General features: G+C 45.2%; 1 protein-coding gene across 1 annotated transcript; it reads left to right on the forward strand.

The window, feature by feature from the left end:
- Positions 1-588: 588 nt before the first annotated feature.
- LOC141141312 (uncharacterized) lies at positions 589-1,932 on the forward strand (the record flags this gene model as incomplete). Its single annotated transcript, XM_073628987.1, has 1 exon — positions 589-1,932. A coding segment is annotated over one exon (1,344 nt), but the record flags the coding sequence as incomplete, so codon positions are not given.
- Between the last annotated feature and the right edge of the window lie 16,279 nt (positions 1,933-18,211).

Here is an 18,211-nt window from a genome sequence, read left to right on the forward strand (position 1 = left end):
CTCCCTCTTCCCTTCATTCTCCCTTTTCCCTTCATTCTCTCTCTTCCCTTCATTCCTACTCTTCCCCTCATCTCACTCTTCCCTTCATTCTCCCTCTTCCCTTCATTCTCCCTCTTCCCCTTATTCTCACTCTTCCTTTCATTCCTACTCTTCCACTAATTCTCACTCTTCCCCTCATTCTCACTCTTCCCTTCATTCTCCCTCTTTCCTTCATTCTCCCTCTTCCCTTCATTCCTACTCTTCCACTAATTCTCACTCTTCCCCTCCTTCTCCCTCTTCCCTTCATCTCACTCTTCCCTTCATCTCACTCTTCCCTTCAGTCCTACGCTTACCCACATTCTCACTCTTCCCCTCATCCTCCCTCTTTCCTTCATTCCTACTTTTCCCTGCATTCCTACTCTTCCCCTCATTCTCACTCTTCCTCTTCCCTTCATTCTCCCTCTTCCCCTCATTCTCTCTCTTCCCTTCATTGTCCCTCTTTCCTTCATTCCTACTCTTCCCCTCATTCTTCCTCTTCCCTTCATTCTCCCTCTTCCCTTCATTCTCAGTCTTCCTCTCATTCTCACTCTTCCCTTCATTTCTACTCTTCCCTTCATTCTCACTCTTCCCCTCATTCTCACTCTTCCCTTCATTTCTACTCTTCTCTTCATTCTCACTCTTCCCTTCATTCTCACTCTTCCCCTCATTCTCACTCTTCCCTTCATTTCTACTCTTCCCTTCATTCTCACTCTTCCCCTCATTCTCACTCTTCCCCTCATTCTCACTCTTCCCTTCATTCTCACTCTTCCCCTCATTCTCACTCTTCCCTTCATTTCTACTCTTCCCTTCATTCTCAGTCTTCCCCTAATTCTCACTCTTCCCTTCATTCTCCTTCTTCCCTTCATTCTCACTCTTCCCTTCATTCTCCCTCTTCCCTTCATTCTCACTCTTCCCCTCATTCTCACTCTTCCCTTCATTCTCACTCTTCCCCTCATTCTCACTCTTCCCTTCATTCTCACTCTTCCCTTCATTCTCACTCTTCTCCTCATTCTCACTCTTCCCTTCATTCTCACTCTTCCCCTCATTCTCACTCTTCCCTTCATTCTCACTCTTCCCCTCATTCTCACTCTTCCCTTCATTCTCACTCTTCTCCTCATTCTCACTCTTCCCTTCATTCTCACTCTTCCCTTCATTCTCACTCTTCCCCTAATTCTCACTCTTCCCTTCATTCTCACTCTTCCCTTTATTCTCACTCTTCCCCTAATTCTCACTCTTCCCTTCATTCTCACTCTTCTCCTCATTCTCACTCTTCCCCTCATTCTCACTCTTCCCCTCAGTCTCACTCTTCCCCTTCATCTCAGTCTTCCCCTTATTCTCACTCTTCCCCTTATTCTCACTCTTCCCCTTATTCTCACTCTTCCCTTCATTCTCACTCTTCTCCTCATTCTCACTCTTCCCCTCAGTCTCACTCTTCCCCTTCATCTCAGTCTTCCCCTTATTCTCACTCTTCCCCTTATTCTCACTCTTCCCCTTCATCTCACTCTTCCCCTTCATCTCACTCTTCCCCTTATTCTCACTCTTCCCCTCATTCCCACTCTTCCTCATTCTCCCTCTTCCCCTTCATCTCACTCTTCCCTTTATTCTCACTCTTCCCCTCATTCTCACTCTTCCCTCTTCCCTTTATTCCCCCTCGTCCCTTTGATCCCACTCTTCCCTTTATTCTCACTCTTCCCTTCATTCTCACTCTTCCCTTCATTTCTACTCTTCCCTTCATTCTCACTCTTCCCCTCATTCTCACTCTTCCCTTCATTTCTACTCTTCCCTTCATTCTCACTCTTCCCCTCATTCTCACTCTTCCCTTCATTCTCCCTCTTCCCTTCATTCTCACTCTTCCCCTCATTCTCACTCTTCCCTTCATTTCTACTCTTCCCTTCATTCTCAGTCTTCCCCTAATTCTCACTCTTCCCTTCATTCTCCCTCTTCCCTTCATTCTCACTCTTCCCTTCATTCTCCTTCTTCCCTTCATTCTCACTCTTCCCCTCATTCTCACTCTTCCCTTCATTCTCACTCTTCCCCTCATTCTCACTCTTCCCTTCATTCTCACTCTTCCCTTCATTCTCACTCTTCCCCTCATTCTCACTCTTCCCTTCATTCTCACTCTTCTCCTCATTCTCACTCTTCTCTTCATTCTCACTCTTCCCTTCATTCTCACTCTTCCCCTAATTCTCACTCTTCCTTTCATTCTCACTCTTCCCTTCATTCTCACTCTTCCCTTCATTCTCACTCTTCTCCTCATTCTCACTCTTCCCTTCTTTCTCACTCTTCCCCTCATTCTCACTCTTCCCTTCATTCTCACTCTTCTCCTCATTCTCACTCTTCTCTTCATTCTCACTCTTCCCCTAATTCTCACTCTTCCTTTCATTCTCACTCTTCCCTTCATTCTCACTCTTCCCCTAATTCTCACTCTTCCCTTCATTCTCACTCTTCCCCTTCATCTCAGTCTTCCCCTTATTCTCACTCTTCCCCTTATTCTCACTCTTCCCTTCATTCTCACTCTTCTCCTCATTCTCACTCTTCCCCTCATTCTCACTCTTCCCCTCAGTCTCACTCTTCCCCTTCATCTCAGTCTTCCCCTTATTCTCACTCTTCCCCTTCATCTCACTCTTCCCCTCATTCTCACTCTTCCTCATTCTCCCTCTTCCCCTTCATCTCACTCTTCCCCTCATTCTCACTCTTCCCTCTTCCCTTTATTCCCCCTCGTCCCTTTGATCCCACTCTTCCCTTTATTCTCACTCTTCCCTTTGGAAAAAAGAGGAAGTTCACGGGAGGAGCAAAGAGCTCTAGGTTCACCATAATTTAGATACAAGACAAGATTGTCCAAGGAATTTTCCAGTGAGCTGTCCAGCACCTGAGAAGGGTCGGCATGAAGAGATTCTGCCGGAAACAATCAGAGTTTGCCGGTTCAGATCTGGGTCCTGACAACTCTTCACCTGATATTGATCACATTGGGCTGATACTTTGGCACCAGTCTTGGCTTTGAGCAGTTTGGTGTCGGTGCTGAAACCGATCCCCATTCCTTCAGAAAAGTAACAAAGTTCACACCGCCACCATAACTGCAGTTCCGTTTTTTTTTTTTTTTTAAAGGAAGGAAATGCCTTTACCGTCTTCCACCTTTAGATCCCAGCAGAACACAACCTCTCCTATCTCCTCCGCCGCTTGGCCGCATTTAATTGGCTTTCTTATCTGCGAAGTCGGCCCGGCGCAGTTCTTCGCCGAGATTATGAGTTACTATTAGGAGCCGCCGTCTTGTTGATATTATCCCTGTTCAGGAGGTCTCGGGAACATAGTTCTGTAATTAATACCTATTTTATGGACGAGTCTTTCCTCGGAATTTAAACAGCTTAAGAATGTTCCTATTCCATAAAACTGAAGATAATTCCCTTCTAGTTCACAGAGCAGAGCGATCGTCTGAATTAAGATACAGTCAATAAAAGCGGGAAAATACTAAATTATAGAACAGAAGGTGCGAGATCCTGGAAGGGGAAAGGAGAGTTTTCCAGCAAATTAAAAAAATAAATAAATAAATAAATAAATATATATATATATATATATATATATATATATATATATATATATATATATATATAGCCTGCTGGACTCCTCCCACAGCTCTGCACTCTCCTTGTGCAGGGTGACTGGTCTGGTCTCCGCCCCTGTCCTGTAGTTTTCTCTAGTGGGCGGAACCTGCTGGACTCCTGCCACAGCTCTGCTCTCTCTCCTTTTGCAGGGTGACCAGTCTTTTCTCCGCCCCTTCCTGTAGTTTTCTCTAGTGGGTGGAGCCTGCTGGACTCCTCCCACAACTCTGCTCTCTCTCCTTGTGCAGGGTGACTGGTCTCGTCTCCGCCCCTTCCTGAAGTTTTCTGCAGTGGGTGGAGCCTGCTGGACTCCTCCCACAGCTCTGCTCTCTCTCCTTGTGCAGGGTGACTGGTCTAGTCTCCACTCCCCTCCTGTGGGTTTTCTGTAGTGGGTGGAGCCTGCTGGACTCCTCCCACAGCTATGCTCTCTCTTTTTGTGCAGGGTGACTGGTCTTGTCTCCGCCCCCTCTTGTAGTTTTATGTAGTGGGTGGAGCCTGATGGGCCCCTCCCACAGCTCTGCCATCTGCACAGGCAACGTACAGTACAGTGATGATGTCACGTCTACATTTACAATGTAATATCTGGCTTTGCGAAGGCATTTGGTGCACAAAAAGTGAATTTATACCCTTTTGAGGCTATTGAAGAAGATATTTAAATTACATTTTTTTGTCTGGAGTTCGGTTTTAATCTCAAAAGACAATTTTAATTTGCATCTCTTGTTTCCATCGCTAAAATGTCCTACTGTACAAATTTCCACATGTAAAGGATTTTCAATAATAATTTTCAGTCTTTTTAAATCTGCAGTTTTCATTAGGATAATCCCTATTGATCCTGCCATTAAGATCCATGTTCAGGTACTTCCTATTACAGTGACCAGGTTCTGTCCCTGCCGGCCAGTTTCGCTCCTCTGTTGTCACCCTGTCTTATGGGCTTCCAATGGAGAAGTGGCCATTTCAGCACACATTCCACAGGCATGTTCTGCTGGTTTACGGTGCAGCCATCACTGAAGTGCACATAGGCAGGAATTGGCTGCAAAGAGAATACAGTAGATCAGCAACATTTAAAAAAAAAAAGACAATTGTTTGTGATGCTCATTGCAAGGTGCAAATAAAGTATTTATAAGAAAAAGTTTGCAAAACTGCTGGTACATTGGAAATAAATACTTTTTTTTTCTTACGATCCTCGTCTCCATCTAGTGGCCATAATGTGATATTTTCCCAAACGACTATTTTTTTATGAGTGAATAACATTCAACTTGTGGAGGAAAGAGGAAAACATCTGATGTGGCCCCACATAATATTCCAGCAGTTGTACTGGATGAATAGCAAACCTTTTTAAAAATACTGTACACCCATCATCCAGTTAGAAATTTACATCAATTTTAATTTATAGTTATTAGTTACACAGTGTTGGGATGAGTTGATGAAGAAATTAAAAGTTATTTTGTTAGGTGGAGGTGGGATATACTTACATGAAGAGATGAGTGTTCACAAATCACCTAAAGGTGGACAGAGCGGGGACAGCCAAACAGATTGGGGTAATGAGTTCCAGAGGATGGAAGAGGCTCTGGACAGATTGAGGTGGAGAGTTCCAGAGGATGGGAGAGGCTAAGGACAGATTGGAGTGGAGACTTCCAGTTGATGGGAGAGGCTGTGGACAGATTGTGGTGAAGAGTTCCAGAGGATGGGAGAGGCTGTGGACAGATTGTGGTGGAGAGTTCCAGAGGATGGGAGAGGCTGTGGACAGATTGTGGTGAAGAGTTCCAGAGGATGGGAGAGGCTAAGGACAGATTGGAGTGGAGAGTTCCAGTTGATGGGAGAGGCTGTGGACAGATTGTGGTGAAGAGTTCCAGAGGATGGGAGAGGCTGTGGACAGATTGGAGTGGAGAGTTCCAGTTGATGGAAGAGGCTGTGGACAGATTGGAGTGGAGAGTTCCAGTTGATGGAAGAGGCTGTGGACAGATTGGAGTGGAGAGTTCCAGTTGATGGGAGAGGCTGTGGACAGATTGTGGTGGAGAGTTCCAGAGGATGGGAGAGGCTAAGGACAGATTGGAGTGGAGAGTTCCAGTTGATGGGAGAGGCTGTGGACAGATTGTGGTGGAGAGTTCCACAGGATGAGAGAGGCTGTGGACAGATTGGGGTGGAGAGTTCCAGAGGATGGGAGAGGCTGTGGACAGATTGGGGTGAGGGGTTCCAGAGGATGGCAAAGGCTCTGGACAGATTGGATTAGGGAGTTCCATAGGATGAGAGAGACTCTTGCCAGATTGGTGTAAGGAGTCCCAGAGAATGGAAGAGGCTCTGGACAGATTGGGATAATGAGTTCCGGAGAATGAGAAAGTCTCTGGACAGATTGGGGTGAAGAGTTCCAGATGATGGAGGCTGTGGACTGATTGGATTAAGGAGTTCCAGAGGATGAGAGAGGCTCTGGACAGATTGGGGTGGAGAGCTCCAGAGGATTGGAGAGGTTGTGGACAAATTGGGTTGAAGAGTTCCAGAGGATGGCAAAGGCTCTGGACAGATTGGATTAGGGAGTTCCATAGGATGAGAGAGGCTCTTGCCAGATTGATGTAAGGAGTTCCAGAGGCTGGAAGAGGCTCTGGACAGATAGGGATAAAGAGTTCTGGAGGATGAGAGAGTCTCTGGACAGATTGGGATGAAGAGTTCCAGAAGATGGGAGAGAATCTAAACAGATTGGGGTACGGCATTCAAGAAGAAGAGAGAGGTGCTGGAGAGATTGAGGTAATGAGTTCTAGAGGCTGAGAGATGCTCTGGACAGATTGGGGTAATGAGTTCCAGAGTCTGAGAGATGCTCTGGACAGATTGGGGCGAAGAGTTCCAGAGGGTAGAGGAGGCTGTGGACCGATTGGATTAGGGAGCTCCAGAGGAAGAGAGAGGCTCTTGTCAGGTTAGGTTATTTAGTTTCAGAGGATGGGAAAGGCTCTGGACAGTTTGGGGTGAGGAGTTCCAGAGGATGGGAAAGGTTTTGGACAGATTGGGGTAGGGTGTTCCAGAAAATGGGAGAGTTTCTGGACAGATTGGGGTGAGGAGTTCCAGAGGATGGGAGAGGATCTAGACAGATTGGGGTAGGGCATTTCAGGAAGAGAGAGGCGTTGGACAGATTGGGGTGAAGAGTTCCAGAGGATGAGAGAGGCTCTTGCCAGTTTGGGGTGAGAAGTTTCAGTGGATGAGAGAGGTTCCGGACCAATTGGGGTAGGGTGTTCCACAGGATGGGAGAGGCTCTGGAGAAGTACTGTAGGTGAGCATGGGAGGAGTTGGGATTAAGTAAAGTGAAGACTTTCTTATACAAACCATCCAACCAGGCATCATCCAGCACCACCTAGTGGTCTGCTTTAGAAAGAGCATGGAGCTCCGACACCAATCACACTTGGCCCGTTGTGAAACACTTGGTGGTATTTGGAGAACAGATGACAGAAATATCACCGGAGTTTTGATACGCCGTAGATGAGCCTGATAAAAGATTTGTTGGGGTTTGTGGAGAAAGAGCTTTGATTGCTGTCACTGATTAAATCGTATTTTCAATGTGCCATCAGCCCGCTTGTGGCTGCAACTTCCTCGTCTCCCTTTGTATTCCCTTCCTCATTATCATAACTTAGCAACCCGCCAGAACATTCTACGGCGTGGTGACATTCCCGATAATATCCTAGTCACATTTACCAACATAGAGATACAAAGTGCTACTAAGAGCTCTGCAGGTATTACTGATACAATGTAACAAATAAAGTGTGCAACATTGTATTGTCTTGTTAGAAGAGCACATGGTCACATGTCAGGGGGGGGTTTAGTCTTGGCTACCCAGGGAAGAGAATACCGTATTTATCGATGTATTTTAAATAAAGAATTTTGAAGCAAAATAAGGGTCAGTACCCGTCATTGCAGCCTGATCAGTGCCCATCTGCAGCCTTATCAATGCCCATCTACAGCCTTGCCTATTATTGCAGTCTGATCATCACTGCAGCCTGATGAGTGCCCACCTGCAGCCTTGCCCGTCATTGCAGCCTGATCAGTGCCCATCTGCAGCACTGCCCATCATTGCAGCCTGATCAGTGCCTATCTACAGCCTTGACCATCATTGCAGCCTGATCAGTGCCCATCTACAGCCTTGTTCATTTTTGCAATCTGATCATCATTGCAGCCTGATAAGTGCCCATCTGCAGCCTTGCCCATCATTGCAGCATGATTAGTGCCCATCTACAGCCTTGCTCATCATTGCAGTCTGATCATCATTGCAGCCCGATCAGTGCCCATCTGAAGCCTTGCCCATAATTGCAGCCTGATCAGTGCCCATCTGCAGCTTTGCCCATCATTGCAGCCCTATCAGTGCCCATCTGCAGCCTTGCCCATCATTGCAGCCTGATCAGTGCCCATCTGCAGCCTTGTTATTGCCGAAATAGACAGAGCCGGATCTCCTGTGTACTCGGCTCGCAGTCACACCCAGTCCGGCCCCCTGGCCCGGCTCTTATGATGAACATAACAATGGTCCAATGGTGGGACGTCAATGCTAGGAGGCGGGACTGGGCGTGACTGCGAGCGGAGCCAAGTACACAGGAGATCTGGCTCTGTCTATTTCTGTGGCGCTCGTTCCCTTCTTCCCCTCCGAGGCAGCCGATCGGCGTATAACACGCATCCACGTGCTAGAAAATTTCTTAGAACCCCCAAACATTATGTATATTTTTTTTCTAACACCTAGAGCATAAAATGGCGGTTGTTGCAAAACTTTCTGTCACACCGTATTTGCGCAGTGGTCTTACAAGCATACTTTTTTGGGAGAAAATTCACTTTTTTAAATTAAAAAATAAGACAACGGTAACGTTAGCTCAATTTTTTTATATTGTGAAAGATAATGTTACGCTGAGTATATTGATACCCAACATCACGCTTCAAAATTGCGCCCGCTCGTGGAATGGCGACAAACTTTTACCCTTAAAAAATCTATAGGAGATGTTTACAAATTTCTACAGGTTACCAGTTTTGCGTTACAGAGGAGGTCTTGTGCTAGAATTATTGCTCTCGCTCTAACGATCGCAGAGATACCTCACATGTGTGGCGCGAACACCGTTTTCATATGGAGGCGCTACTCACGTATGCGTTCGCTTCTACACGCGAGCTCGTCGGGACGGGCCGCTTTAAAAAAAGTTTTGTTTTTTTTTTCCTATTTATATTACTTTATATTTTTTTATTTTGACACTGTCTTTTTAAAAAATATTTTTGGGTCACTTTAATTCCTATTACAAGGAATGTAAACATCACTTGTAATAGAAAAAAAGCATGACAGGGCCTCTTTAATATGAGATCTGGGGTCAAAAAGACCTCAGATCTCATATTTACATTAAAATGCATTAAAAAAAAAAATGTCACTTGAAAAAATAAAAATAAACAATTTCTCCTTTAAGAGCTATGGGTGGAAGTCACGGCGATTTGCATGAAGTGGTTACAAACCTCCGGAGGAGATACCCCCAAGCAGGGCTGGTGCCAGGATTTTTGTCTACACAGGCGAAGGTGCTTTTTTTAAAAAATCCCACCCAAGATATTCTGACCCTGACCTTTTGACCCTCACATTAACATTTACCTAACCCTAAAGCTAGAGATGGGCCGAACACCCCCCTGTTCGGTTCGCACCAGAACTCCTGGACGGGGGAAAAATTCTGACCCGAACAGCAAACCCTATTAACCGCTTGCCGACCAGCTCATGCCAATATATGTCGGCAGAATGGCACAGCTGTGCAAAACGACGTATGGGTACATCTTTCCCTTTAAGAGCCGCCGGAGTCGCGCGCCCGCGGCACAGCGTGCGTGATCAGTGCCGGCCACCCGCGGATGCGGGAACGAGAGCTAGAATGGGGATTTGTGTGTGTAAACACACAAATCCCTGTTCTGTCAGGGGAGAGGAGACATATCGTGTGTTCCTAGTAAGTAGGAACAACAATATGTCTCCTCCCCCAGTCAGTCCTATCGCCATACAGTAAGAAACACTAACTAGGGAACACATTCAACCCCTTGATCGCCCCCTAGTGTTAACCCCTTCCCCGCCAGTGACATTTACACAGTAATCAGTGCATTTTTATAGCAATGATTACTGTATAGATGTCAGTGGTGCCAAAAATGTGTCAAAAGTGTCTGATCTCTCCGCCGTAATGTCACAGTACCGCTAAAAATCGCTGATCACCGCCATTACTAGTAAAGAAAATAAAAATAATAAAAATGCCATACATCTTTCCCATAGTTTGTAGATGCTATAAACTTTTGCGCAAACCAATCAATATACGCTTATTGCAATTTTTTTTTTTACCAAAAATATGTAGAAGAATACATATCGGCCTAAACTGAGGAAAAAATAGTTTTTTTATATATTTTTGGGGGATATGTATTATAGCAAAAAGTAAAAAAGATTGCTTTTTTTAAAAAATTGACTCTCTATTTTTGTTTATAGCACAAAAAATAAAACCGCAGAGGCGATCAAATACCACCAAAAGAAAGCTCTATTTGTGGGAAAAAAAGGACGTCAATTTTGTTTGGGAGCCACGTCGCACGACCGCGCAATTGTCAGTTGAGGCGACGCAGTGCCGAATCACAAAAAGTGCTCTGGTCAGGAAGGGGGTAAATTCTTCCGGGGCTGAAGTGGTTAAATATAGTCCCTGTAAAGTGGCACATCTGTACCGTGTATAGAACCTGCTGCAGCAAAAAATATTATATCCATACCAGGCCATTCACGTCAACATTAAAAAAAAAACAGGTGTGGGGTCCCCCCCAAGATCCATATCAGACCCTTCTCTGGATATGCAACCCCCCCTTCCTGAACCATACCAGGCCACATGCCCTCAACATTGGGGGGGTGGTTGCTTTGCCCAAAGCACCTTGTCCCCATGTTGATGGGGACCAATCCTATTTAATTTATTCATAAACGACCCGGAGGATGGGATAAACAGTTCAATCTCTGTCTTTGCAGACGATACTAAGCTAAGCAGGGCAATAACTTCTCCGCAGGATGTGGAAACCTTGCAAAAAGACCTGAACAAATTAATGGGGGAGGGGCAACTACATGGCTAATGAGGTTCAATGTAGAAAAATGTAAAATAATGCATTTGGGTGGCAAAAATCTGAATGCAATCTATAGACTGGGGGGAGAACCTCTGGGGGAATCTAGGATGGAAAAGGACCTGGGGGTCCTAGTAGATGATAGGCTCAGCAATGGCATGCAATGCCAAGCTGCTGCTAACAAAGCAAACAGAATATTGGCATTAAAAAGGGGATCAACTCCAGAGATAAAACGATAATTCTCCCGCTCTACAAGACTCTGGTCCGGCCGCACCTGGAGTATGCTGTCCAGTTCTGGGCACCAGTCCTCAGGAAGGATGTACTGGAAATGGAGCGAGTACAAAGAAGGGCAACAAAGCTAATAAAGGGTCTGGAGGATATTAGTTATGAGGAAAGGTTGTGAGCTCTGAACTTATTCTCTCTGGAGAAGAGACGCTTGAGAGGGGATATGATTTCAATGTACAAATACCGGACTGGAGACCCCACAATAGGGAGAAAACTTTTTTGTAGAAGAGAGTTTAACAAGACTTGTGGCCACTCATTAAAATTAGAAGTGTAGCGCTGGTAGATTTTCAATCCACTGCTGATAGGTAAATTTAGTGGGTTATCTGTTCATACATAGTCAGGTTTGCCTCTGTTCCAGCTCGGCTGAGTTGCACGTAGTTTCACACTGTGCCTGTGGGTGTCATTGTTACTATGGGCCAGTGTTGGAAAGGCAACGTGTTGAAGTGTATAAGTGCTCCTCTGTCCCGGAGATAACTCGGTGGAGGTGGTCCTCCGAGTTGCATTCGGGTTTTTTCCGCCCACCTGCTGGCCCTCCTGGCCGACAGGTATGCGCTAAGAGTACTACCCCGTGGTCTTCCGATCGGGAAGCCCACGGCGCTGCGGCGTGTGGGTGGGCCCAGAGGCTTGTCTGGGGCCTACCACAGCAGCAGAGGAATGGTCCTGGGCTGTCTATCCTATGTGAAGAAGCTGGACAACTGAGAAGATCCCAGGGGAGGACCCCTCATGGAAGGATCATGCAGAGTGCTGGTCTAGAGAGGGGCCTGGTGACTCAGTTGGAGGACGCATCCTAAAGATAACCTACCACATAGTACTGCCGGGTTGGCTTAAAGGTCCTAGTGCTGTGTTCGTTGTACATCGTAAACCAATACATCCTGTGGCAGAGGATTATACGGGTTTTGTTCCAATCAAGTCTGTGGCAGAGACTTTTGTTCGTGCTGCGTACTGGCTGCTAGGTTAGTGAGAGAAACCTATCCAGGCGGGCAAAGATTCAACTCTACAGAGAGAGCATATTCAGCTACAAGTTTTCAATCCCTAATGCTACACAAAGAACATTAAGAAAAGGTATTTGAGCTTCCCTGCAACTTTTCTTCTACCTCTTTCCTGCTACTTCCTTCAGTTTACGTTTATTAAAGCATTGGAAAAGATACTCAAGTGTCCGGTGCCTACATTGTTTATGGTAAACTCAACGGGACCCTAGACCCGGTTCTGGTGAAATAGAGGTAAAGAAGGTGACGGTAACAGCCCGCTTAAACCAGCAGCTCCACTGAGAGTTATTGCTACAGAAGAAAAGAGGTTTAACCTTAAACTACGTAGAGGATTCTTTACTGTAAGAGCGGCAAGGATGTGGAATTCCCTTCAACAGGCGGTGGTCTCAGCGGGGAGCATTGATAGTTTCAAGAAACTATTAGATAATCACCTGAATGACCACAACATACAGGGATATATAATGTAATACTGACATATAATCACACACATAGGGTGGACTTGATGGACTTGCGTCTTTTTTCAACCTCACCTACTATGTAACTATGTAACACATTTGGGTGGATTTGCCCTTTAAAATTATGATATGTAACCTTTGGAAGGAGGAGGACATTCGGGGAATAAGTAGCAGATATAAATGACATCCTGAGAGAGCAATTGAATTTTTTTTGCCTGTTTATCATGCTCAAATAGCCGTGTGAATTATGTTTTAATTTATTCCTGCTGATGTTCTGATTAGGCTTCAATTTATATTAAATGCAACCATGGCACTCCACTTCCACTTCATTTTCCAGATCAGCCAATTAAGCGTGTTTTCCCTTCGGTTACAGAGGGGTATGTGGAGTGCAATCCTGAGCCATGTATCTGCACTTTAATCCATTTTGAATTGCGTACTGAGCACCAGCCAAGCTAGGTCACTGCCGGGGGGGCCCCTGGTGTGCGGCGTACAAACCCCCGAATGACATCTTAGATTTGGCTCTGCCAGGAATAGACAGCCCCTCTCAATGGCTACCTACATACACCTCTTACAGGTGAGCCAAATCAACCCTGCCCCCTTTTTGGCTGCCTGCCAGTGCCAAGTAAGGTTTACCTTCCTTGATTGGATGAGGTGGAGAGGAGGGACCAGGGGTGGGCAGGAGGGAAGCTGCCCTGGGCACTGCGAAGCAAAGGGGCGAAGAATGGGTGCAGGGTGGAACACCCATTTTACCAAATTTATTAAGAGTGGGGAAGGGGGAGCGCTATTCTGGATCATTGCCCTGGACTCTGGACAACCCTGTCCGGTTCTGGGAGGTGAAGTGACATTTTGATCTCTAGGTGAGTTAGAAGAGGTCTAAAAAAAGCCCATCTGTGGTCTGAGGGACAGAGGCAGCCATTATCATGTACTGTACATCAAACAAGTGCAGGGCATAGAAACCTAACCGATCACAAGGTGAATCTTAATAAACGTGAAGATTCATATATGAATAATACAGTGGAACCTTCGATTACGAGCATAATCTGTTCCAGAAGAATGCTTGTAAACCAAAGCACTCGCATATCAAAGCGAGTTTCCCCATAGAAGTCAATGGAAACGAAGATCATTTGTTCCGCATTGACTTCTATTGCATGCAATACCACATGTGGCCAGAGGTGGGCGGGCGCCGGAGAGCCCCGGAAATACTCGGGGACAGCTCGGCTGAACTCTGAAAGCCTCGGAAAGGCTTGAAAACACTCGGGAAAGGAGTATTTTCGAGTGTTTCCGAGTATTTCCGAATCATTCCGAGTGTCCCCACTTCTGGCCAAATGCGCTACTGCACACCCCATTAGCTTGAATTCTGTTAGTTTTGCAAGACAACACTCGCAAACCGAGTCAGAATTTTTGTAAAAAGTTGCTCGTTGTGATGGGGAGGGCCCGTGGAACCAAGAATCCCTTGGAAAGGTAGGGAAGCCCATGTTTCAGCTCCCCATACACCTCTATGTCTTCCCCCCAGCAGCGGATATGTTCTATGAGAGAGGCAAAGGTTGGCTGGGTGAGTAATGCTCTGTGTGGAACAATTTGTTTGGGGTACTGTGTGGGTACAGGCATTAGAGGACTGGAACTATGGACTAACTTTGGAGTCAACCCGTTTGGGGTCTCCTCCTGTGTTGGTCTTCTGCCGAAAGGGGAGAGATGTGACGGGTGGGCCCGTGGAACCAAGAATTCCTTGGAAAGATTGGGAAACCCTTGTTTCAGCTCCCCATGCACTTCTTATGTCTAAGTCACCCTGTGCCAACCTGGCACAGGGTGACTGAGAAAATATATCTTGGATTACTTAAAATGGGACAGTAATATTTATCCACAATATCTCCCAGGATATATATGTAAAGACTGAACTCAACATGTTAGTTGAGAGAGCTGATCACATTGGCCTCTGTACAATGTAGGAGACGGGCCCACTCCTACTGGAGCTCCTGCTATTGTGTGAAGGTGTTCTGTGTTTATACTAATGTGTGAAGCTCGATGACAACAAGTCTGACCTGTAGTGAAATCCTGATTAATCATAACACTGCTCCGGAGGGCACGGAGTCACATCGGCTGCTTTAAGGGATTAGTTGATTAGCTCATGGTAATTTTGTTTCTGGTTACAGTTGTATTGTTAGAGTAATATGAGCAGAAGGGGGGACCTCCTCTTTTACTGTATATAAGACTTGTATTTTGGTTCTAATAAATGTAATAATAATGTTCAGCAACTAAACAAGTATCGTCTTGTTTTGTGCTTGTGAGCAGTTGGAATATCTGATATCTATATTCAGACTGGGAGGAAGGGGTACATGGCGAAAGCACTCAAGCGGAGTGTGGGACGTACCGTTACACTCGTCTTTCAAAATGCTCATAAACCGCGTTACTCGTAAACCAAGGTTCCACTGTAATCATAAAAAAGTAAACAAATCATGTAAAAATGATAACTATCTGAATTGATAAACCTCATAAACATAATCACGTAGTGTCCATAAAAAGAAAAAAAATCTCATGCAAATCCAAACGTCCACAGGGCTAATGATTATAAAAGTAGTTATTTAAAAAAAGACTCCTCCAATAGTGACATTTCTCAGTGGAGCAATAAAACACAAAATGTGCCCAGTGCCCTTCCTTCACCCATATGCACCCACCAGAAAACCAATAGTACAGGCGCATCTCATAAAATTAGAATATCATCAAAAAGTTAATTTATTTCAGTAATTCAATTCAAAAAGTGAAACTGATATATTTTATAGAGCTTCGTTATACACAGAGTGATATATTTCAAGCATCTTTCTTTTCATTTTGATACTTATGGCTTACAGCGAGTGACAACCCAAAATTCAGTATCTCAGAAGATGAGAATATTACACAAGACCAATAAAAAAAAAGGATTTTTAATACAGAAATGTTGGCTTAGTGAAAAGTCTGTCCATGTACAGTATAGTGTACACTCAATACTTGCTACGCGTGCTCGCCATCTCTGATCACACAATACAAAAGAACCATTATTTATGAAATAACCACAAAGTCATTCCTATATAAAGACATTGATTATGTGAAGCTTTTATGGTCCTGGAAGATCTTCGTCATATAGGGGATCAGGGCTGAGCGTGACGATCCATATACAATACAAAACAAAGAAACCAACCGACAAACCAGCAAACCTAAAATAATACCCAGCAGTGTTTATATTGTTTTTTTTTTTTTTTTTTTTTTTTTGTTATTCAGACCAACACAATGTATATCTCTCCCCCACCGCTCTCCACAATAAGAACAATGATAATACATCGAATGAAATACAAAACAAGTGTTTCTGTCCTGTTTTACTAAGGAGTCCTAAAAAGTGAACAGAACCAAGGAAAAGTTTGAATTCTTGTTGAATATCGTTATATCGGTTATAAACTTACAAATGCAGCAATTTGGAAATTGGGTGAAAGGTTTAGCTCTGGGAAACATTTTTTTTTGAAAGACAACAAGTGCATTTTACATACAACCTATATGGATCAGACCAAAATGAGGGAGAAATGAGGGGGAAAGAAGGCACTTGGCTCCAAATCTTGGACAGTCCCTCGAAATCAGGGACAGATGAGAACTATGGGTTTGGTACCCCCCGTATACTTCTTATCTTACATCCCTGCCTTCCTGTGATTGCAGCAGGTTGCTTCCTCTTTGACGACTTGCCGACCAGCCGCCGCAGTTATGCAGGTTGGCATGGCTGCGCGAATCGACGTCATTGTACGTCGACCGCTTTAAAAAGCTATAGGGGGCGTGCGCGGGCGTGCCCAAAGCGCGTCACTGGAAGCTGATCCGCGTGGCCGGCGGCCGCGATGTCCTCCGGCCACCCGCGATCGCTCCTCAGAGAGCCAGGGGGAGGATCTGTATATTGACCCTCCCTTCTAGATTGTTTGACCCTCCCTTCTAGATTGTTAGCTCTAAGGAGCAGGGCCCTCTGATTCCTCCTGTATTGATTTGTATTGTAGGTGTACTGCCTGCCCCATGTTGTAAAGCGCTGCGCAAACTATTGGCGCTATATAATTCCTGTATAATAAAAGTGCAACGCCAGAAGCCGATCCACGTGGCCGGCGGCCGCAATGTCCTCCGGCCACCCACGACCGCCCCTCAGAGAGCAAGAAGGGGGATCTGTGTATTGACCCTCCCTTCTAGATTGTTTGCCCCCCCCCCTTCTAGATTGTTTGACCCTCCCTTCTAGATTGTTTGACCCTCCCTTCTAGATTGTTTGACCCTCCCTTCTAGATTGTTCCCCCCCCCCTTCTAGATTGTTTGACCCCCCCCCCTTCTAGATTGTTAGCTGTAAGGAGCAGGGCCCTCTGATTCCTCCTGTATTGATTTGTATTGTAAGTGTACTGCCTGCCCCCATGTTGTCAATTTTGGTACAACGTCGCACGACCGCGCAATTGTCAGTTAAAGCGACGCAGTGCCGCCGTGTCGGGGGAAAATCCTTCCGGTCCTTAAGTGGTTAAATAAACAGGTTGATAGGACTTTGTATAAAGCTTTGCTGTAGAGCTATGTATTTTTTTTTTTTTTTTTCCATCCGTCATAAATGGTATTTTAATCCTTCTCTGTTATTAAATTGTCAGAAAGCATGCAAGGCGGAGTCTTCATGGCTTATTACAAAGATTCTGGTCTTTGCGGCTGGATGAATAGATTTATTATTGGGCCTGAAATTCATTGTTATGGAGTATAATTCGGTTACTTGTGTGGGTCTGTTTGTGGATATTATATTAGGTTGGGATGTGATTGAATTAGGGAAGTCCATTACAGGAGATACTGCTTTCAGTTACAGTAGATCACTTACTTATAGAAGGAGAGTAAAATTTCCTGGAAATTTACGGATGAGATTATCATCTTAATGGCAGACGTGTCTCCAGCATGGCGGCTGCAGAATTTGTTATAATTAGGGAAACGGTATCGAGCCAACCGGAGGTGACTTGTAAACCCAACTTTAATAGCAATCTGTAGTCTGGGGTGGAGGACAAAAAAAAAAAAAAAAAACCCAAAAGGCTGTGATCCTCAAAAAATTACAGCATGGTGGCCAATAACGGGAGAACGTGAGTCCTATGGTTTGGACTCCATGTGGAAAACACACGACATATGAAGGACATAACCTACAGTCTCTTTTTCCCAGCCAGTTATAACATAATCTCCAAACCCTCCATTTCCCCCCACAAATGACGTGACAAGGTTTTTTTTGGAGTAAAATGGCCTTACGGCCTTTTTATTAACAATTAACGTAAATTAAATAAATAAAATTTTTTAAAATAACCATCAACCAACTTTGGGGGTCTTCGAGGGCAACGACATACAACTTGGTGACTGCGACCAACTTCTTTTAAACTTTAAGCTTCCAGTCGCAAGTCACCGACTCAGAGATGGTACTCAACCTTCGCAGTGACCTACATTTTACCCCTTCCTGGTTAACCCCTCGTTAACCAAAAGGTATCTGAGAACCCCATGCCACAGATGGGTCCCAACCATGTTTTATATATATAACAGCCATCTTCTCTTCCTCCAAAGACCCACCACTGCCCGGCTGTCCTGACAGCCCCCCTGAATACAAACCAAACCTCGGGAGGGTGGGTGGAAATCTCTTTCTCCTTCGCTCTCGAACGGCGTCACTTCCCCCTTCTCCTCCACTTACTTCCTCCCAGCGCCTCCCCGCTCCAGCCACCTCCCTTTTCTTAAAGGGGACATTTCTCTGCCTATATCCTCTGACTGCGCTATGTCCACCCTGTCATGCCGTCCCTCCGTCCATCCCTTTTTGCTCTTTTACTCT

The sequence above is a fragment of the Aquarana catesbeiana genome, linkage group LG04 (assembly GCF_042186555.1).
Source record: "Aquarana catesbeiana isolate 2022-GZ linkage group LG04, ASM4218655v1, whole genome shotgun sequence".
Taxonomy (NCBI): Eukaryota; Metazoa; Chordata; class Amphibia; order Anura; family Ranidae; genus Aquarana; species Aquarana catesbeiana.